This window comes from Hypanus sabinus, chromosome X1 (assembly GCF_030144855.1).
Source record: "Hypanus sabinus isolate sHypSab1 chromosome X1, sHypSab1.hap1, whole genome shotgun sequence".
Taxonomy (NCBI): Eukaryota; Metazoa; Chordata; class Chondrichthyes; order Myliobatiformes; family Dasyatidae; genus Hypanus; species Hypanus sabinus.
The window spans coordinates 34,030,978-34,052,230 of NC_082738.1; the positions used below are offsets into that span (position 1 = coordinate 34,030,978).

General features: G+C 45.3%; 1 protein-coding gene across 2 annotated transcripts in view; it reads right to left on the reverse strand.

The window, feature by feature from the left end:
• Positions 1–20,807, reverse strand: part of slc39a5 (solute carrier family 39 member 5) — a 52,104-nt gene extending 31,297 nt beyond the window's left edge. For both annotated transcript variants that reach the window (XM_059956305.1, XM_059956304.1), the window contains exons 1-4: positions 19,425–20,807; positions 9,585–10,098; positions 1,844–2,057; positions 87–261 (exon numbers count right to left, since the gene is read on the reverse strand). In XM_059956305.1, the coding sequence (XP_059812288.1) occupies positions 87–261; positions 1,844–2,057; positions 9,585–10,084 (889 nt within the window). In that variant the 5' untranslated portion in view covers positions 10,085–10,098; positions 19,425–20,807. The remainder of the gene's footprint in view (positions 1–86; positions 262–1,843; positions 2,058–9,584; positions 10,099–19,424) is intronic.
• Between the last annotated feature and the right edge of the window lie 446 nt (positions 20,808–21,253).

Sequence of the window (21,253 nt, forward strand, 5' to 3'; positions counted from 1 at the left end):
GCGAGATCCAGAAGTATGCGGGGAGGGAAATAGAACACAAGGAGGAAAGGGTCTAGAATGGGAACACAGATGTGGCACATGCTCACCTGATTTAGAGAGCTTGCCATCCTGCTGAATCTCCAGCGAATCGTGATGGTGGATGCAGACTCGACTCTCGATCTGGTAGAGCAGGGCTGGGCAGATGTAAGAGAACTGCTTTGGAGTGATTTCATGAATGGTGCTCATCCCAAAGTTGACCAGGAGCTGGCTCACATTCAAACACTACCACATCAAAATAAATATTGCCCATCAGAATTCAACCCACAGCATTTCATTTGCACAGTGTCCCGTTGCCAACAAGCTTGGGCTCAGAATCAGATGAAGGGTTCTGACCTGAAACATTGACTGTCCATTTCACTCTGCAGCTGCTGCCTGACCCACTGAGTTTCTCCAGCACCTTTTGTATTGCTAATGGACATCTAAGTACATCCACCATCTCCAAGTCATTATCGACAGCATGTGATACTTCTTCATAGAAGAAATTGGTCAAACATGAATTCCCATTCACATTGCCCATGTTGACTCAGCCTCATTGCCTTTATCTTCCCTAAATATCCTGCATTAATGATAGTTTCTAACATTTATCCCTACAGTAGGTGTATGATGTTTAACAAGTTAGTTAAGAAAACAACTGAAGTTGGGCTTCTGACAGAAATTGTGGGGCAGGTGACCAAACAATTGGTCAATAAAGGGAATTCCAGAATGCAGAGCCTAAACAACTGAAGACACAGGGACAATATAGGAATCACAGGAAGGGTTTTAAGGCTTTGGAGAAGGAGCAGAAGAGGTTCACCAGGATACTGCCTGAAATAAAGGAGAGGTTGGACAAACTGAATCATTTTCTCTGGGGAGATCTGGTAGAAGTTTATAAGATTATGGGAGGCATAGATAAGAGAAGATAACTGGAATCTTTGTCCCCAGGTTGAAATATCTAATCTGTGCGTCTCTGTGTTCTGTTACAAAAAAAAAATGGGGATAACCAAGAGACAGGAACTCACAGGTCATAGAGGGTTTTAGCGTCTTACAAAGATTACAAGAGACCAAGAGGTGGGGGGAATCAAAAACATATTAAGCTCTGCCTTAAATAATTTGCTGTCCACAACCCTCCATGCCAAAGAATTCCATGGGTTCACCACCCTCTGGCTGAATAAATTCTTCCTCCTCACAGTTCTAAAGGGACATTCCTTCATTCTGAGGTTCTGCTCTCTCTTCCTAGACTCTCTCACTATTAAAAACATCCATTTGGACAGTAATGTGCAGTTTTGGTCATCCTGTTATAGGAACAACATGGTTAAACTGGAAAAAGTGCAGAGAAGATCGATGAGGATGTTGCCAGGACTAGAGGATCTGAGTTATAGGGAGAGGTTGGCCAGGCTAGATAACATAGTTTCCTTGGAATGTAGGAGAATGAGGGGGAAACCTTGTAGAAATGGTTAAAATTATGAATAAGGCAGTGGAGACCAAAATCAGAGGTAATAGGTTTAGGGTGAGAGGCAAAAGATTTAAAGGGAACCTGAGGAGAAATTTTTTTCCCCTACTCAGAGTGTGGTGAGTATATGGAACAAGCTGCCAGAGTAAGTGGCTAAAGGAAGTATAATACCATCATTTGAGAAGCATTTAAAATAGTAGATGGAGGGATATGAGCCCAATGCAGGAAATTGAGACCAGCTGCATGGTCAGTATGGACTGGTTGGACCGAAGAGCCTGTATCTGTACTGTATTGCTCCGTTACTCTCTGTGACATTGACAATACCTGTAGGAATTCAGATGTTAAACATTGAATATTGAGCATCTTGAGACTCACATTTCCATGTAGGTGGTTGTACTTTGAGTGATTAAAGATGCTGTCCTTGACAGATGAGGAGGGGGGCCCTGTCACATCTGCCAGGCTCCTTGATACTTTCCCTCTGCGCCGCTCCAGTCTCTCCCCTCTGTGCCTGCCTTCCCATGGGTTTCGCAGTGCATGGTGTCTACCTGGAGCAGGAAGCAAGCCCTTGTTCTGCGTTCTGTCCGCTGACCTGCAGCGTAGAGGTCAAAGGGAAAACAAAGCCAAGTCAGCCATATGCGTTCTGTCCAGAGAATTCGAAGAGGTTTGTGTACTCCCCAGTGCTGGGTGGAAAACTTTGGCTCAAGGTCAAATTTGGTTGACTTTATTGTAATGTGCACAGGTCCATATATGTACATGCCCAATGAAAAACTTACTTAGAACAGCACCATAGGCACAGAGCATCAGATAAACAGAGTTCATGAAAAACATAAATTAAACATAAATTGTTCACAATTTTTTACAAGAAAGAACACAATTAGAACAAAACAAATCAAAGTCCAATCTAGTGCAAAGTGATCAAAATGGTGTTTGGTGTTGATGTGGTGATCAGGGTTGTGCCGGTCGGTTCAGGAACCGAATGGTTGAAGGGAAGTAGCTGTTCCTGAACCTGGTGATGTGGGACTTCAGGCTCCTGTACCTCCTGCCCGATGGGAGCTGTGAGAAGATGGGATGGCCCAGATGGTGGGGATCTCTGATGATGGGCGTTGCCTTCTTGAGGCAGCACCTCCTGTAGACACTACCCATGGTGGGGAGGGATGTGTCTATGATGTATTGGGCAGAGTCCACAACTCTCTGCAGCTTCTTGCATTCCTGTGCATCACAGGTTCCATCAAATCTCCCAGCTGACTTAAAACTGGGGTAGCAAAGCTGCTGTTACAGCTGCTAAGGATATCCCCTGGCCCTGTGGAAGAAACAGCAGCTGTTTCCAGCTGTGGTTGCTACAATAAGATCACCACCCACTCCCTGCCAGTGGGACATGCACAGCTGTCAATGGCAGTCAAGGGTTCTGCTCAAGCCCATTGGCTGCCCTTCCTCTGGGGTTATGTTCATGCCCATGTGCCCCTTGGAGAACTATTGTCACTTCAGCAACTCTTCTTGCACAACTTCCGACTGCACTATAATCTTTGCACCATTTGTGCTTGGTGCAGTATTTATTGTTTTTATTTTATTACTACGATCATGTTGTTTTCTCTGGGAGCTGCATGTGATCAGGGAATTTCATTGCAACCTGGTGTGTAGGCCAATAAACTAATCTGAAACTGAGACTAATCTCACATTAATCCCTTTTTGTTCTCCCCACACTCCCAGCAACCCATCACAAATTCTACCACAAATCTGCATTTTACAGAAACCAAATACGCACCAACCCACACGCCTTTTGGATGTGGGAGGAAACCCAAATGTGGGCCTAACAGATTGATGCACACCAACGGCTCTACTTCATGATGAGTTTGAGGAGATTTGGTCCATTACCAAAGACTCTTGCAAATTTCTACAGATGTAGGCTCCCATCACAAGAGACTGCAGAGTGTTGTAGACTCAGCCAGCTCCATCACAGGCACAAACCTCCCCAACATCGAGGACATCCTCAAGACGCGGTGCCTCAAGAAGGCAGCATCAATGGTGAAGTACCCTCACCATCCTCTTTGCAGGACTACCATCACAGAATAGGTACAGGAGCCTGAAGACCCATACTCAATGATCTAGGAACAGCTTCTTCCCCTCCACCATCAGATTTCTGAACAGTCCATGAACACGTGAACACTAGCTCATCATTCCTATTTTTTTGCACTATTTATTTATTTTGTAATTTATAGCAATTGTCTTTGCACTGTACTGCTGCTGCAAAAACAACAAATTTAATGTCATCCAGCCTCACCTTAAATGTGCTCTCTGGTTTTGGACACCTATGTTATGGGCAAAATATTACCTATACTAACAATATCTCTCAAAATCTTGTGTTCATCCATCAGGTTCCCCCTCAGCCTCTTCTGCTTCGAGGAACACAAACCAAGCTTATCCAGTCTCTCCTCATAACTGAAACAATCCATTCTAGGCAACACCCTGAAGAATCTGTACTGCACCCTCTCCCCAGCTGCAATGTCCTTCCTATCGTGGGGCGACCAGAACTTTATGCAATACTCCAGATATGTCCTAACCAGAGTTTTATAAAGTTGCAACATAACCTCCTGACTTTTGAACTCAGTGCCTCGACTAATAAAAGCAAGTATTCCGTAAGCCTTCTTAACCACCTTGTTGACCCGTGTAGCCACTTCAAGGAGCTATGAACTTGAATCTCATAAACTATAAACTTTATCAGGATTAAATTAGATGAACAGTAGGGTGGGGGGGATAAGTTTGCAGATGCCACAAAGATTGGTGGCATTGTGTATAGTGAAAATTGCCAAAGGATACAGCAAGATATAGATTAGTTGCAAGTGTGAGTTGAGTTTAATCTGGTTGAGTGTGAGGTGTTTAACTTCAGAAGGTCAAATGTAAAGGTAAAACACACACTTAACAGTAGACCCTAAACAGCATTGATGAACAGAGGGATCTTGGAGTCCAGGTTCATGGCTCTATGAGAGTGGCTGAACAGGTTGATAGGGTGCAAAAGAAGGTGTGTGGCATGCTTACCTTCATTAGTCAAGGCACTGAGTTCGAGAGCCAGGCGGTTATGTTGCAACTTTATAAAACTCTGTTTAGGTCACACTTAGAGTATCAAATCCAAATCTGGTTGCTTCATTACAGGAAGGGTGTGGGGGCTTTGGAGAGGGTGCAGAAGAAGTTTACCAGGATGCTGCCTGGATTAGAGGGTGTGAGTGATAAGGAGATGTTAGACAAACTGGGAATGTTTCCTCTAGAGTGGCAGAGGCTGAGAGTAGGCATACGCGAGGTATAGAGTAGACAGCCTTTATCTACTGACCAGGGTTGAAATGTGAAGTACTAGAGGGCGTGTGTTTAAGGTGAGAAGGTGAATGTTCAAAGGAGATGTGGGGGTCAAGTTTTTTGTTTTTTTTACACAGAGAGTGGTGGGTGCCTGGAATGCACAGCCAGGGATGGTGGTGGAGGCGGATAGCATAGGAGTGTCTAAGGGACTCCTAGGTAAACACATGAATATGCAGAAAAGGGAGGGAGATGATTAATGTGTGGGGGTGAGGGATTAGATCAATTAGTAGTCATTTTGGTTTAATTAGTTTGGCACAACATTGTGTGCCAAAGGTCAAATTCATGTGCTGTACTGTACTGTTCTCAGTTCTGAAGTCCATCTTCCCATTTTACCAACTCATCAATATTGTCTAGTAACTTCAGGCTAACCTGATCACTATCAATATAGCCTCTAATTTCCTGTTGGCAGCAGAAAGCAAACACAATAAGCAGAAATTGCACAATAAAAAAAAACAAAACACAGTAACTATAAATATAAAAGCAATCCTAAAAGTACTATGTACAAGCAACTGTTCTATACATGTATATAAAGTAATGCTAGCTGATGTGTATGTAGTGGTGGTGAGGTTACTGGGTGGAGGTGTTGATCAGCCTGACAGCTTGGGGGAGATAACAGTTTTTGAGTCTGGTGGTCCCAGCGTGGATGTGACGCACCCTCCTCCCTGATCGGAGTGGGACAGACAGTTCATGAGCAAGGTGGGTGGATCCTTCATGATATCGCTGACTTTTTCCCGGCACCTTTCTGTATACATGTCCTTGATGGCAGGTAGGGTGGTGCCGGTGATACATTGGGGGGGTTTCACTACCCATTGTAGAGCCCTCCTGTCGGCTGCACTACTGTTTCCATACCATGCAGTGATACAGCTTGTTAGGATGCTCTCCACTGCACATCTGGAGAAGGTCTGGAGTACTTATGTGCATAGTCCAGCTCTCTTCAGCCTCCTCAGAAGATCAATGTACTGTGCACAACAAACAGGGAAGGTCCCAGCATTGATCTCTGTGGAACTTCCCCTTTCCCTCCATGGATGCTGCATGGCCTGTTGAGTCCCTGCAGTAGCTCATTGTTTGCTTTATAAGTCCCACCCTTCAAGTCAAAGTCAAAGTAATTTGTTATCAAAATACTTATGTTACCATATACTACCTTGAGATTCATTTTCTTGCAGGCATTCATAGGAAAATTAAGAAATATAATAGTATTTATAAAAAACTATACACAAATACAAACAACCAACATGCAAAAGATGACAAATTGTGAAAATAATTAAATTAATAATACTGAGAACATGAGTTGTGGAGTCTTTGAAAGTGAGTCCGCAGGCTATGGAATCAGGTCAGAGTTGTGCAGGTGCAGTTATCCACGCTGGTTCAGGAGCCTGATGGTTGAAGGGTAGCAACTGTTCCTGAACCTGGTGGTGTGGGACCTAAGGCTCCTGTACCTTCTCCTGCCCGATGGTAGTAGCAAGAAGAGAGCATGGCCTGGATGGTGAGGGTCCTTGATGATGGATGCTGCTTTTCTGTGGCACCACTCCTTGATGTACTCAATGGTGGTAACACTGGTAACACTAAGGAATTTAAAGTTACTGACCTTCTCACCTCCAATCCCCTAATGAGGACTGGCTCATGGACCTCTGGCTTCTTTCTCCTGTAGTTGATAAACAGCTCTTTGGTTTTGCTGACGTTGAGTGACTTTAACACTGATGTGACCCCAGCTGGGGAAGTTGCAATTCCAAAATATTATAACCATACCACTCTGTTATTTATGTACACCTCTGCTCCTGCATCTCCAGTTATCATTAGACTCATAGTAGATCCCCAGCAAATACATTGCCTTTGCTTTGTTTCTAAGCTCTACCTATACAGCCTCATTGAAAGACCATTGACCCATTCCTGTAGTAACATACTTCCTGATCGATATTCAAAGTCTATTACATGCAAAGTACACGTATGCACAGGCACACAACATTCACAAGTAGAAACTAAGCATAAATTATAAGCAATTTTTACAAGAAAGAACATGATTAAAACAAAAAAAAACATGAAATCCCATTTTAGTGCAAAATGACTAGAGTGGTTGTAATGTTGCTGTACTGAGGTGGTGATCAGGGTTGTGCCGGTTGGTTCAGGAACTGAATGTTTGAAGGGAAGTAGCTGTTCCTGAACCTGGTGGTGTGGGACTTCAGGCTTCTGTACCTCCTGCCCGATGGGAGCTGTGAGAAGATGGGATGGCCCGGATGGTGGGGATCTCTGATGATGGACGTTGCCTTCTTGAGGCAGCACCTCCATTAGACACTACCCATGGTGGGGAGGGAATATGCCCAAAACATATTTGCAATGCCATCTCCTACTTCATAACCCCCCCACTTTCATGTAGCCTGAAACATGGACAGTTGATGTTTTGGGTTGAGATCCTTTATCTGGACTGGAAAGAAAGAGGGGGAGATAGCCGATATAGAATGCTGGGAAAACTTGCCCCAATAACCCCAGGTCTTTCTCCTTCCCCAAACTGCTGCATCTGCCCATCACTCCCACACTCCTCCCACTGTTTCCCATCCCTACTTCCCTCCTCTAAATTCCATAGTCCACTGTCCCCTATCAGATTCCATCTTCTTCAGCCCTTTGTCATTTCCACCTGTCACCTCACAACTTCTGACATCAATCCCACACTCCCTCTCCCTGAGCAGCCTACTGCCCCTCTCATCTGGATTTACACATCATCTCTCTGCTTCTCACAACCTTCCCTCCCTGATCTGCCTACCAACCACTACTCTCACCAGGATCCACCTTTCACCTCCCAGCTTCTTATATCATTCCCACTCTCCCACTTGTAACCCCAAAACATTAAATTAATTGAAATGAAAACGAGCCAAGAGAGAAACGTGTCTACTTCATCTTTTACTTTAAGCGAGATGCGTACTTTACACGTGGTAACATCATGACATATGCAATGTATGTAATTTTACATATAACCATAATGAGCTATTAACAACAAATAATGCTTAATCAAACAATCTATTTACATTACTCAAATATTACTGAAATATTAAATACACAACACTCTGTGCTTAGCTATAAACTCAAACTAAACAATATACATACACTGTATACTATATAAAACAACAATTATACAGACATCCACAGCATAGTAAATGTTAAATTGCTACATTCAGACAAAGATTTAATCACTGTGGAGGATTTCTTACTCCTGGGGGAGATAGCTCTGCTTGGCAGGTGAGACTTGCCAAAGAACAAAGAATGCTTAATCAAACAATATATTTACAAGGTTACTCAAATATTACTGAAATATTAAATACACAGCACCACTCTCTCATCTCCCTATCACCTGGCCTCCTCACTTGGATCCACCTATCACTTTGCTCCACCCCTTCCCCTTCTCTTTCCAGTCGTAATGAAGGGTCTTGGTCCAAAGCATTGCCTGTTCATTTCCGTCCACAAATGCTGCCTGACCTGCTGAGTTCCTCTGGCTCCTTTGTGTCTAATCAGTTGGAAGTTTTGTTGATTGACAGATAAATGTTTGCCCTAGGCCACTAAGGATAACTGCACTGCCCTCCAACCCACAACCACCTCCTCTTCAGCACCGTGCCACTGGATGCTTTATAACAACCTAGGAGACAAGATAGAGCCTTGGTTTAGGATGACACAAGAACTTTGACTTTGCACGCTCCCTCCAGTGCCACAGAGTTCCCTCACTTCTGCTCTCTGGGGCTCCCAAGAAGGAGTTTACTTGCCTCCAGAGGTGGTTTTAAACTCCTTTATAGACGAGAGTGCTGCCACATCAAATCCATGTTCCACTTTGGCACTTTGTAAGTTGGATCTGAACAATGGGTGGGACACAGAACGTAGAACTGAGTGGCACAGGAACAGTCTCTTAAACCCCCCCCCCCCCCCCCGGAAGCACATTCTAGGCACTCATCACCCTCTGTTTAAAAAAACTTGCCCTACGTATCTCTTTTAAACTTTCCTCTCTCACCTTAAATGAATGCCCCCAGATATTAGACATTTCCACCCTGGGGGAGAAAGATACCGGCTGCCTACTCTGTCTATGCCTCAAAATAATTTTATAAACTTCTCTCAGGTCCCATCTCAGTCTCAGAAAAAAGAACCCAAGTTTGTCCACAGCACGTGTCGTTCAAGCCAGGCAGTATCCTGGTAAACCTCCTCTTGCACCCTCTCTAAAGTCCCCACACCCTTCCTGTAATGTGGTGACCAGAACTGAATGCAATACCCCAGATGAGGCCTGACCAGAGATTTATAAGGCTTTATAAAAACTCCATCTCCTCGAGTGAGATCCCACCAGCAAATTGGAAAGGAAAATCTCTTTGAACTTATTCACTTGGAAGCAGTGAAATCGGCAGCAGCAGCAAGCCAACAACATCATTGCACCCACCAGCCTCCAATTGGTCCTTGCTTTTGAAAAATTATAGCAATCACATGTACTGGGATACAGTGAAAAGCTTGTCTTCCACACTGTTCACACAGATCAAATCGTTACACAGTGTATCGACTTAAAACAAGGTAAAGCAATAATAGAATGTAGAATAAAGTGTAACAGTTACAGAGAAAGTGTCAGAATCAGGTTTATTATCAATAATAATTGTTGCTTTGCGGCAAGAGTGATAAAAATTATTCTGTTCCAAGAGTAAATTTATAAACAGTGCGAAAGAGGAATAGTTAGGTTGTGTCTGTGGACTGTTCAGAGATCTGATGGCATTATTCCTATAATGCTGCATGTCAAAAGGCTTGTTTTACTCACCCCAATGTGGAGGTCTTGGCTGAGGCACCCGCAGAGATGTCTGGGAGGCGGCCCAACAGGCTGTGGCCCTGGCTCCCACTGGCCGGCATGGGGAGATGTTCCAGAGTGGTGTGGCTGTGCACGTGCTTGTTCTCTTGCAGCTCCAGCACATCCAGGTGCGAGACATGGTTGTGGCCAAGGTCTTCATGCTGGATCTCCACCACCTGCACCTCGCCCAGGCCCAGGTTGGTGAGCAGCTTGCGAAGGCCCTCGAACGACAGTCTCCCATTCTCCCCGTAGAGCCTGAAGAGCTGCATCAGGTAGTACTGCTGCTCTGTCACGGCACTGTGGATCGCGGTCCATTCCTTGCTTGGCGGACTGTGCTGACTGGCGTTGAATTCCACTTCCAGCATCTCCCCCTGCTTGTGGCCAGATTCCGTCTGTGCTTGACAGTACGACCCGTAGCCTGCCCAAACAGCCAGTAACCCAGTAAGAAATGCAGTCAGGACCCCACACCTCATCCTTCCACCGTCACCTAAGGAAAGCAAAAAGGGAAAGAAAAGCTCGTGTTTCTCCGGCACCTCTCACCACTTTGTCCCGAGGCCATTTGTCCAGGCGAAGCTTCTGCCCAAATGAACTGCCTGCCCCTCTTCTGGGGTTATGTCTGTGCTCGTTTGTTCCTGGAGAAGGAGTACACTGTGTCCACAGCTATGGTGGGGGATTTCTAGGACCATTGGGCACCTCAGGGACTTGAGTGCGTTCTGGATCATGGTGAGTGTCACAGTTTGAAATTGTGAATAGCGTGCATCACAAAGTACTGTAACATTGAATAAACCACCTTAAGAAAAGTAGAAAAAAAACTTTGTCCTATTAGAGTCACAGAGTAATGCAGCATGGATACAGGCCTTTCAGCCCAACTAGCCCATGCCCACCCAGCTAGTCCCTGTGTTCAGCCTGTATCCCTCTGTGTACCTCTCCAAGTGTTTCTTAAATGACACCATTGTACCTGCCTCAACCACTCCCTCTGGCACCTCGTTTCATAGACTCACCACCTTCTGCCCCTCAGACCCTCTAGTCCTGACAACATCCTCGTAAATCTTTTCTGGACTCTTTTCCGTTTAGCCACGAATTTCCTGAATTGTAGGACCAAAACTCCTCACAGTACTCTAAGTGTGGCCTCACTTGGCGAGCTGCATCAATACCACAGAATACAGAGTGTGGCTGCACAGTACAGGCTCTTCTGCTCACAATATTGTCCTGAATATTTAAACTACTCTACGATCAATTTAACCTTTTCCTTCCACACAGCCCATAACCCTTCATTTTGCTTACATCCATGTGCCTATCTAAGAGTCCCTTATATGTCCCAAATGTCTTGTCCCAACTCCTACACTTAATGCCCTCACTTTTTCACCACCCCGTCTACCCGTGATGCACTTTCAATGAACTATGAGGTTCCTTTGTTTCAATACCCTTGCTAATGCCATTCCATTCATAGCCCTACAGTGCTCTCACAGTTGCTGTTACAAGGAGACATAAGACCACAAGACATAGGAGCAGAATTAGGCCATTCAGTCCATCAAGTCACTCCACCATTTCATCATGGCTGATCCATTTTCTCTCTCAGCCCCAATACCCTGCCTTCTCCCTGTGTTCCTTCATGTCCTGATTAATGAAGAATCTATCAACCTCTGCCTTAAATATACCCAGTGACCTGGCCTCCTGTGGCAACGAATTCCACCAACTCACCACCCTCTGGGTAAAGAAATTCCTCCTCATCTCTGTTCTAAATGGATGTCCCTCTATTCTGAGGCTGTGCCCTCTGGTTCTAGACTCACCCACACCACAGGAAACATCCTCTCCACATCCACTCTATTTAGGCATTTCAATATTTGATATGTTTCAATGACATCTCCCCTCATTCCTCTCATTCCAGGGAGTATAGGCTCAGAGACATTATCAGTCCTCATATGTTAACCCTTTCATTCCTGGAATCATGCCCCTCCTTTGAACCCTCTTCAATGTCATCACATCCTTTCTTAGATAAGGGGCCCAAAACTGCTCTCAATACTCTAAGTGAGACCTCACCAGTGCCTTTATAAAGCCTCAACATTACATCCTTGCTTTTATATTCTAGTCCCCTCAAAATGAATGCTAACATTGCATTTGCCTTCCTCACTGACTCAACCTGCAAGTTAACCTTTAGTGAAACCACATCTTTGCCCATTCTCTTAAACTATCTAAGTTCTTCTGCAGCCTCCTCATAACTACCTGCCCTCCACCTATCTTCATATCATCTGCAAACTTTGCAACAAAACCCTAAATTCTGTCATCCAAATTATTAACACACAATGTAAATATAATACTAACCCCTGCAGAAGAACTGGGAAACACAACAGTTACTGTGCACATAACAAGCTCCTGAAAGAGATAAGCTGATAATGGCCTCTTAATAAATAAATACTGACTGCAGGACACAGGGGAGAATTCCCTTTTTCTTCATTTGAAAGATTGGTCACCTAATCTATGCCCCTTATGATTTTATACACCTCTTTGAGATCACATTCAGTGTCCTATGCACCAAGAAGTAAAATGCCCAGCCTTTCTGACTTCCTCATATAACTCACCCTCTTGAGTCCTGACCACAATCTTTTCTGAAATCTTTCCAGTTTAATATTTTTCCTATAACAGGATGACCAAAATTACACACAATACATCACAAACAGCCTCACAAACATCTTATACAACTGCAACATAACCACCCAGTTTCTTTATTTGGTACCCTGTCTGATGAAGACCAGCGTGTCTAAAGCCTTCTTCACCACCTTGTTCGACTGCGATCCCACTTTAAGTTAACAATGGTGTTAGTTTTTGAAGACTCCATGGAAATGTATCCCAATATAATGTTCAGTGGGGAAGGGAGGGGGGCAGTATTGGGTTGTTATGTTGAAGTTGCCCAGGATGTTGATGAGGCCAGATTTAGAGTATTGTATTCAGTCCTGGACACCTGCCTATAGGAAATATATCAATAAAATTGAAAGAGTCCAGAGGAATTTTATAGGGATGTTACCAGGACTTGAGGACTTGACTTAGTGGGAAAGGTGGACTAGGTTAGGACTGTATTCCCTGGAGCACAGGAGAAAGAGATGAGATCTTATACAGCTATACAAAATAACTGTATGAGACCAAGAGATAGGGTGAATGTATGCAAGCTTTTTCTCTTTAGGTTGGGTGGGACTAGAACTGCAGGATATAGGTGTAGGGTGAAAGGTGAAATATTTAAAAGGAATACGAAGGGGAACTCCTTCACTCAGAGGGTGGTGTGGGTGTGGAACAAGCTGCCAGCAAATGTGGTAGATGTGGGTTCAACTGCAACATTTAAGAGAAGTTTGGACAGGTATGGAGAGAGGTATGGAGGTCACAGGTGCAGGTAGAGGGATTAGGCAGATTACCAGTTTGACATAGATTAGAGGGCCAAAGGGCCTGGTTGTGTGCTCTATGAGCCTATGACTCAGACCCACTGAGGATTAGGGAACATATCCAAGTCAGGACAGTGTGTTCATCCTTGGGTATGAAGGGTTATGCCTGACCCCCCCCCCCCCACCCCTCCTATTTTTCTGCTCTTGCCACTAACAGTTGTATGACAGGAAAAGTCAAGGATTGTTTTGAGGGAGCTGATTGAATGAATGTGGGGAATTTACAAGCAGGATCAGTCATTTAGTCTCTTGAGCTCACTCCCCTATTCAGTAGGATCACAGTGACATTTTGCCTCAAGTCGGCCCCTCCTGATCTCTTCCTTTCCTTCATACCCAAGGATTAGCACACTGTCCTGACTTGGATATGTTCCCTTATCCTCAGTGGGTCTGAGTCACAGACTCGTAGAGCACACAACCAGATACAGGCCTAATGGGGGCAATTGGGGTTGATGGAGATGGACAAAAAGGGGCAGCATGGATAATGATGGGCAGTAAGGCCTGTTTCTGTGCCGTATGACTGCTACCACAAAACAACAAATGTCACAGCATACTGTATGTCAGTGATAATAAACCTGATTCTCATTCTGAGAGATTATCACACACTCTGGGTGGAAAACTTACCCCCTCAGGGACCCCTCTCACCTTGAACCTACAGCCTCTTGTTTTTGATAGCCTTACCCTGGGAAAAAGGTTCTGACAATCAATGTCTGTTTCCTTATATTCTTCCATCAGTTGTCCTGTCCTATACTGTATGGGTTCATGGACTGTTCAGAAACCTGATAGTGGAGGGGAAGAAGTAGTTCTTAAAACACTAAGCGTGGGTCTTCAGTCTCCTGTACCTCCTCCCTGATGGTAGTAATGAGAAGAGGGCATGACGCAGGAGGTGAGGGTCCTTAGTGATGGATACTGCTTTGGGGCATGACCTCTTGAAGATATTCTGGATGGTGGGGAGGTTTGTGCCTGTGATGGAGTGAAGTGGGGATGCACCCAGTCAGAATGTACATCTGTAGAAATCTGCAAGAGTCTCTGGTGACATTCCAAATCTCTCCACACTTCTAACGAAGCAGAGCCGCTGGTGTGCCTTTTTTACGATTGCATCAAAGTATTGGGCTCAGGATTGATCCTCTGAGATGCTGACATCCCAGAACTTGAAGCTTCTCAAGCTTCCCGCCATTGATCCCTCAATGAGGTCTGGTGTGTGTTTTCCCGAATTCCCCTTCCAGAAGTCCACAAACAATTCCTTGGTCTTGCTGACGCAGTGTGTGAGGTCATTGTTGCAATACCACTCAACCAGCCAGTCTGTCTCGCTAAAATCAGATGCACTTTCTGTGTTTGAGGCGCATTTAGACAGACACTTAAATAGGCAAGGTGTAGAAGGATACAGGCCTAATGGGGGCAACTGGGATTGGTGGAGATGGACAAAAAGGGGCAGCATGGATATGATGGGCATCAAGGCCTGTTTCTGTGCCGTATGATTCTATGAAGTTGAGTGCTTTTGATTCTTTGCACAATGCGGTGGGGCGGTTTGCGCTGAGGATTTGCAGCTTTGCCATTTTCTCATTTGCATCAATATACCAACTGTGCCATCCTTGCAACAAAATGTACAACGCAAACGAGGTGCAATCGCCATTTTAAGAGCTGTAAGGAGATTGCTTGCAATAACCGACCTTTGATGTTTGTAGCCAGTAATTGGGAACAGCCTTTGGTGTTATGAAAAGACTATTGTTTACGGCAGGGAAGCAATTTCATCAGGTCAACTCTGAACAAAGTGCTTTGTCAAAAGTGTTGTAAACTCCCCAGAAAGATAAAGAGCATGTTGGCACTGCAGTCCTTTCTCACCACGTGCACCAAAAACATCTCAGCTCGGACTGCATTTTTAAACCTGAGCGAGGAGCTTCTGTCAAGGTAGAGGTTGTTTGAGAAATTGTTAGAGGCTCTGTTACCCACATGTGGAGATGCGTTCAGTGGGATATGGATGCACAGAACTTAGTACAGCACAGGACGGGACCTTCAGCCTGCCACATTGTGCTGAACTAATCAGTCTAAACCCTCTTTCCCACACACTGACCGCATCTGTCCCTTCTCTATAAATTCATGTCCCTGTGTAAGAAGCCCTCAAACGCTCCAATGATATTAGCCTCCAGACACCCCCCCCACCCTTTGTATAATTAAAACCTGCCCCGCACATCCTCGCTGTACTTTCCCACTCTCACCTTAAATATCTGCCCTCTATTGCATTGACCTTTCCATCCCGGGAAAAATCGTTCATTATTTATTTAACAATTCAGCGCAGAGTCAAACCACACCACCCCAACAACCCCTGACAAACTCGATTAACCCTAACCTAATCAACAGACAATTAACCTACCTGTTACGTTCCTATAAAAGACTGTAGGAGCTTCAACCTAAGACCCTAGTTTCAGATTGAACAATATCACTTTCAAACTCAATGCCAGATCTAAAACAACCATTTCTTTAATTGGCTCCACAACATATCCATCTAGAAAACTATCTTGGATTCCTCCCATGAAGTTGTACACTATTAGTGCTGATCTGACATGGCCACTCTATGTAGATTATGCCTCCCCATGGCTAACCAGGTATGACCCACTGATCTGATTGAGTTCTTCAAGGTGGTGCTGAAAGTGATTGAAAAAGGTAGATTTTAGTCAGGCATTCAACAAGGCATGGTAGGTTCATCCGGAATATTGGGATGGGATTGGCATTGGGAAAATTGGCATCCTTGGTGACTTCGCTGATTGGATCCAAACTGGCTTGCCCATAGAGGGCTCTGGTAGATGGCTCTTATTCTGAGTGGAGGTGTTCCACACGGATCTCTGTATGATTTGCATGAAAATGTGGAATGGACAGAGTATCTTTGTCCTGTTTGTGTGTATGAGGGAGTGGGAAAGGGGTTTGTTTCGCTGCTGTTGTCTTGTTTTGTTCTGTTGTTACTGCTGCTTATGTCATTCTGCTGAACATTGTGGGTATGCTATGTTGACTCTGGAATGTGTGGCGATACTTGTCGGCTGCCCTCAACATATCCTTGGGTTGGTTGTTAACGCATTAGATAAGTATGAATCTGAATGGGGATCACTAGCCTGCAGTGCTTGATGGTAGATCACTACATGGAGACCTATCCCTTTACAACCCAGCAAGGAAATCTGTAGGCATTCTGCAATTGGCCTGTGTGTCGCTGTAGACCCAGTCATCATTCAGTGAGTGAAATCTGCTGGAAAATTAATCATGTCTGCAAACTGAGCGGAGGCAGCTTGACCCTGATCACGCATCACTTCGGAAGCAGAATCAGGTTTATTATCACTGACACATGTGAAATTTGTTCCTGATGAAGTCCAATGAAGGGTCTCGGCCCGAAATGTCGATTCTTTACTCCTCTCCATAGATGCCACCTGACCTGCTGAGTTCCTCTGGATTTCTAGCATCTGCAGAATCTCCTGAGTTTGAGAAATTAATTGTTTTGAGGCTGCAGTACAGTGCAAGACAGAAGAATTGTTGTAAGTCACAAAAAGAAATAAATAGCGCAAAAGTAAATAGGACTAGTGAGGCCATGGTCATGGGTTCATGGACCATTCAGGGATCCAATAGTGGAGGGGAAGAAGCTGTTCCTGAAAAGTTGTGTGTGTTTTCAGGCTCCTGTACCTCCTCCCTGATGGTAGTAATGAGAAGAGGACATGCCACGGGGGGTGGGTGAGGGTCTTTAATAATGGATGCTGCCTTTTTGAGGCACCACCTCTTGCAGATGTTCTCGAGGATTGGAAGGGGTGTGCCCGTGATGGAGATGGCTTTTTTTTTGATTCTGTGTGTTGGAGCTTCCACACCAGGCTGAGATGCAATCAGTCAGAAAGCCCACCCCCTCCAAGTACCTATCCAAATGCTTCTTAAATATTGCAGTTGTAGCTACTTTGACCACTTCCAGGTACTCACTGTCCTCTGTGCAAAGAAGTTACCTCTTGGGTCTCTTTTAAATCTCTCCCCTCTTGCATCTGTGCAATTTTACTTCTTTGCACTGTTCTGCTGCCTCAAAACAACAAATTTCACATAATCTATGCCAGTGATAATAAATCTGTTTCTGATTCTGATCAGAGCTCAGCTCTGTAACAGAGTTAAGGTGTGCTTTATATTCATCCTTGTAATTTAGAGGACATAGTGGGTCTTTGGACGAGTGTTATAGGACAAAAGTGAAGGAGTTAGAGAGGGTCTTGAAAAGATTGATGGGAATGGTCCCTGGAATCAGTTAGAGATTGGAGAGACTGTGGATATCTTCTTTTGAGAAGCCTGGGGAGAGATTTGATGAAACTATATAAATTGATGAGGACTGTGCAGTTAGCACAATGCTTACAGTACTAGTGACCTGGGTTCAATTCCTGCAGCTGTCTGTAAGAAATTTGTACGTTCTCCCCGTTGCCACATGGGTTTCCTCCAGGTGCTCTGGTTTCCTCCCACAGTCCAAAGACAGGTTGATAGGTTAATTGTCCTGTGATTAGGCTCAGGTTAAATCGGGGGATTGTTGGGTCAGGAGGGCCTATTCTGCACTGTATCGCAATCAATCAATCAATCAATAATGACCTGATAGAGGATCATGAGGGGCATAGAGAGTGTGTGAACGCATAGTCTTTTCCCCAGGAAGTCTGGTGATAAAAACAAGACAGTACAGCTTTGAGATCGGAAGTGAGAGATTTAATAGGGACATCAGGGGCAGGTGGTGCGGATTTGGAATGAGCTGCCAGAAACAGTGCTTGAGGCGGTCACATTAGGGACGTTTAAAAGCTACCTAGATTAGTACATGGAGAGAAGAGACTCAGAGGGCTATTTGCCAGTTGAGGGTAGGTGGGACTAGCCCCCAGGGCAACACAGTCAGCATGGATGAGTTGGGCCGAGGGGCCTGTCTCTGTGCTGTATGACTCTGAGACTCTGGATCTGAATAGAGGAAAGTGTGAGACTGTCCCACGAGTGGGGGGGGGGGGGGGTCAAAGGTATACAATAGACTGAAGGAGAATTATAGGTGGTGTGAAGAAGGACTTTTTACCCAGTTCATAAAACTCCAGAGAAAGTGCTCCGGGACTAGGGCCAGTGAATTACTCTGGTAGACAACCAGCACAGTCACAATGAGCTGAATGGCCTCTTTCTATGCTGTGACCATTCCCTAATTCCTTACATTTATCACGGCGCTGTTTGTGGTGCAGGACACCCTCAAGTGCTTCCAGGCCAGTGGGGGTACTTTTTGGAAGTGTAGACGATCTGAGGGGAAACTCCAATGGCAGCTTCAGGAACACAGTCTGAGTCCTGACCCCAAGAGAGGCAGCAAATCGCTAACTTGCCATAAGGTTGTTGTTTCATAACTTGATCCAGACCACAAAACTCTGGTCAGGCCATATCTGGAGTGTTGAGTACAGTTCTGGACACCCCATTACAGGAAGGGTGTGGAGGCTTTGGAGAGGGTGCAGAAGAGACTCACCAGGATGCTGCCTGGGTTAGAGAGCTTGAGCTAGAAGGAGAGGCTGGACAAACCCAGGTTGCTTTCCCTGGAGCCGGAGAGGCTGAGGGGAGATCTGATGGAGGTTTATAAGATTACGAGAGGCACAGGTAGAGTAGACATTGGTATCTATTTCCCCAGTGTTGAAATATCTAACACTAGAGGGCATACATTTAAAGTGAGAGGGGGTAAGTTCAAAGGAGATGTGTGGGGCAAGTTTTTTTAATACTGAGAGTGATGGGTGTCTGGAATGTGCTGCCAGGGTGATAGTGGAGGCAGATGGGAATAGGCTTTTAAAAGACACGTGGATGTGCAGGGAACGGAGGGAAATGGAGATTGTGCAGGCAAGGAGAGATTAGACATTTACTTAATAGTTCAGCACGGACATGGTGGGCCGAAGGGCCCGATCCTGCGCTTTTCTGTTCAGGTTAGTAATGAAGGAATGACACACATCTGGACGAGCTGCCTCTTTACAAGCTGTGCTCTTCCCAGCGGTTTTATACACGATCGCAGGTATCCCTCGGTGTTCGTACTGAATGCTGCGCGGCTCCCGACTGCAACAGGCGCCGAGACAACCCTGGAAAACAACCCCCCACCCCCCCCCCCCGCCTCCCAGTTCCTAAAGCCGTGTGCCCCGGGAGTTTTGCGGACCCCACTGCCGAAAGCAAGGGGACACCCCGGCAGAGGTACACACAAAGGCTGCTGTCCAATTGACCTCAGACCCGCCGATTCTCACAATTAAGTCACATGAACCATCGACTTTGCCTGTAACTTTAACAATCCCACCCGCTCCCTTCTAAGATAGCACCTTAAACTTTAGATTTAGAGGGAAACAACTGGAAAGGACCGGAGAGCAGGGGGAGTTGTAAACTATTGCAAAAGTGGTTTTACCTGCTGCTTTTTCTGATTACCCGCGACCCGGAATCTCCAGAACGACTCGAGTCTGAGAGGCGAGATCACCAATCACTCCTGGAAGGCGGTGGTTTCCACTCCCCCCTCCCCCGGAGCGCTCTCGTTAAAAAAAAAGGTGCAAACGCCCACGATGGAAGCCTCTCCTTCAGGCTGCGTCTGCGGGCTGAGGAAGAAAGCGATTTCTTGGCGGTGATTGCCAATAAGGTGCAAGAACATAAAAGGTAGATTGTGAGGTCAAGAGTCCAGCTGATGGTATAGCGAACTACTTAATAGTCTTATAACAGTGGGGTAGAAGCTGTCTCTGAGCCTGGTGATGTGTGCTTTCAGGCTTTTGTATCTTCCACTCGATGGGAGGGTTGGAGAAGAGAGAATGTCCGGGATGGGTATGACAGAGTCCATGGAGGGGTGGCTAGTTTCTGTGTCCACAACTCTCTGCAGTTTCTACCGGTCACAGGTAGAGCAGTTGCTGTACCAAGCAGTGATGCATCCAGATTGGATACTTTCTATGGTGGATTGGTAAAAATTGGGACGGATTCACTCCTAGGGACTGCAGCACCAGTGGGGAGGACTAAGAAGGTATGGTGAAGGGAGGCCAGGGAACACTTACAGGACTGCCTTGAGTTGGCGGACTGGACGGTGTTCGGGGATTCATCTTTGAGTCTGAATGAATATGACACAGTTTTCACCAACTTCATCAAGACCTGTGTGGATGAGTGTGTGCCTTTGAGAACATACCGGACATACCCACACCAAAAGCCATGGATCAATCAGAGGATTCATAGTCTGCTGAGGGCTAGATCTGTGGCATTCAAGACTGGTGATCCAAAACTATACGACCTATGGAAGGCTATTTTAAGGGTGAGAAAACAATTCCAATTGATGGTCGAGACGGAATCACTCAGACTTGGATCACCTGGACAATGGCAATACCTATGTCAGACTGCTGTTTATTGATTACAGCTCAGCATTCAACACTGTCATACCCTCAGTACTAACCAACAAGCTCCAAAACCTGGACCTCTGTACCTCTCTCTGCAACTGGATCTTCACCTTCCTCACTGGGAGACCACAGTCAGTGTGGATCGGAAGTAACATCTCCTCCTCAATGACAGTCAACACTAGCACACCTCTGGCAGGATGTGTGCTTACCCAGTGCTCTACTCTCTCAACACCCATGACTGTGTGGCTAGGAATAGAGCTCAAATACCATCTCTAAATTTGCCAGAGACAGAACTATTGTTGGCAGAATTTCAGATGGTGACTTCAGGAAGGGAAAATTGAGTGAATAAATACCAGTCCTCATTGAGGGATCAGAAGTGGAAAGGGTGAGCAGTTTCAAGTTGCTGGGTGTTATTGTATGTGAAGATCTACCCTGGGCCCAACATATTGATGCAATTACAAAGAAGGCACACAAGCAGCTAAACTTCATTACGAGTTTGAGGAGATTTGGCATGTCACCAAAGACACTTGCAAATTTCTACAGATATACTGTGGAAAGCATTCTAACTGGTTGCATGACTGTCTGGTATGGAGGGGCCACTGCACAGGATCAAAATAGCTGCAGAAAATTGTAAACTCTGCCAGCTCCATCATGGGCACAAGCCTTCCCAGCACTGTGGACATCTTTAAAAAGCAATGCCTCAAAAAGACAGCATCTATTACTAAAAACCCCCACCACTCAGGACATGCCCTCTTTGCTACCATCAAAGAGGAGGTACAGGTGTCTGAAGACACTCATTCAACTTTTCAGGAATGGCTTCTTCCCCTCTGCCATCAGATTTCTGAATGGACAATGGACCCATGAACAC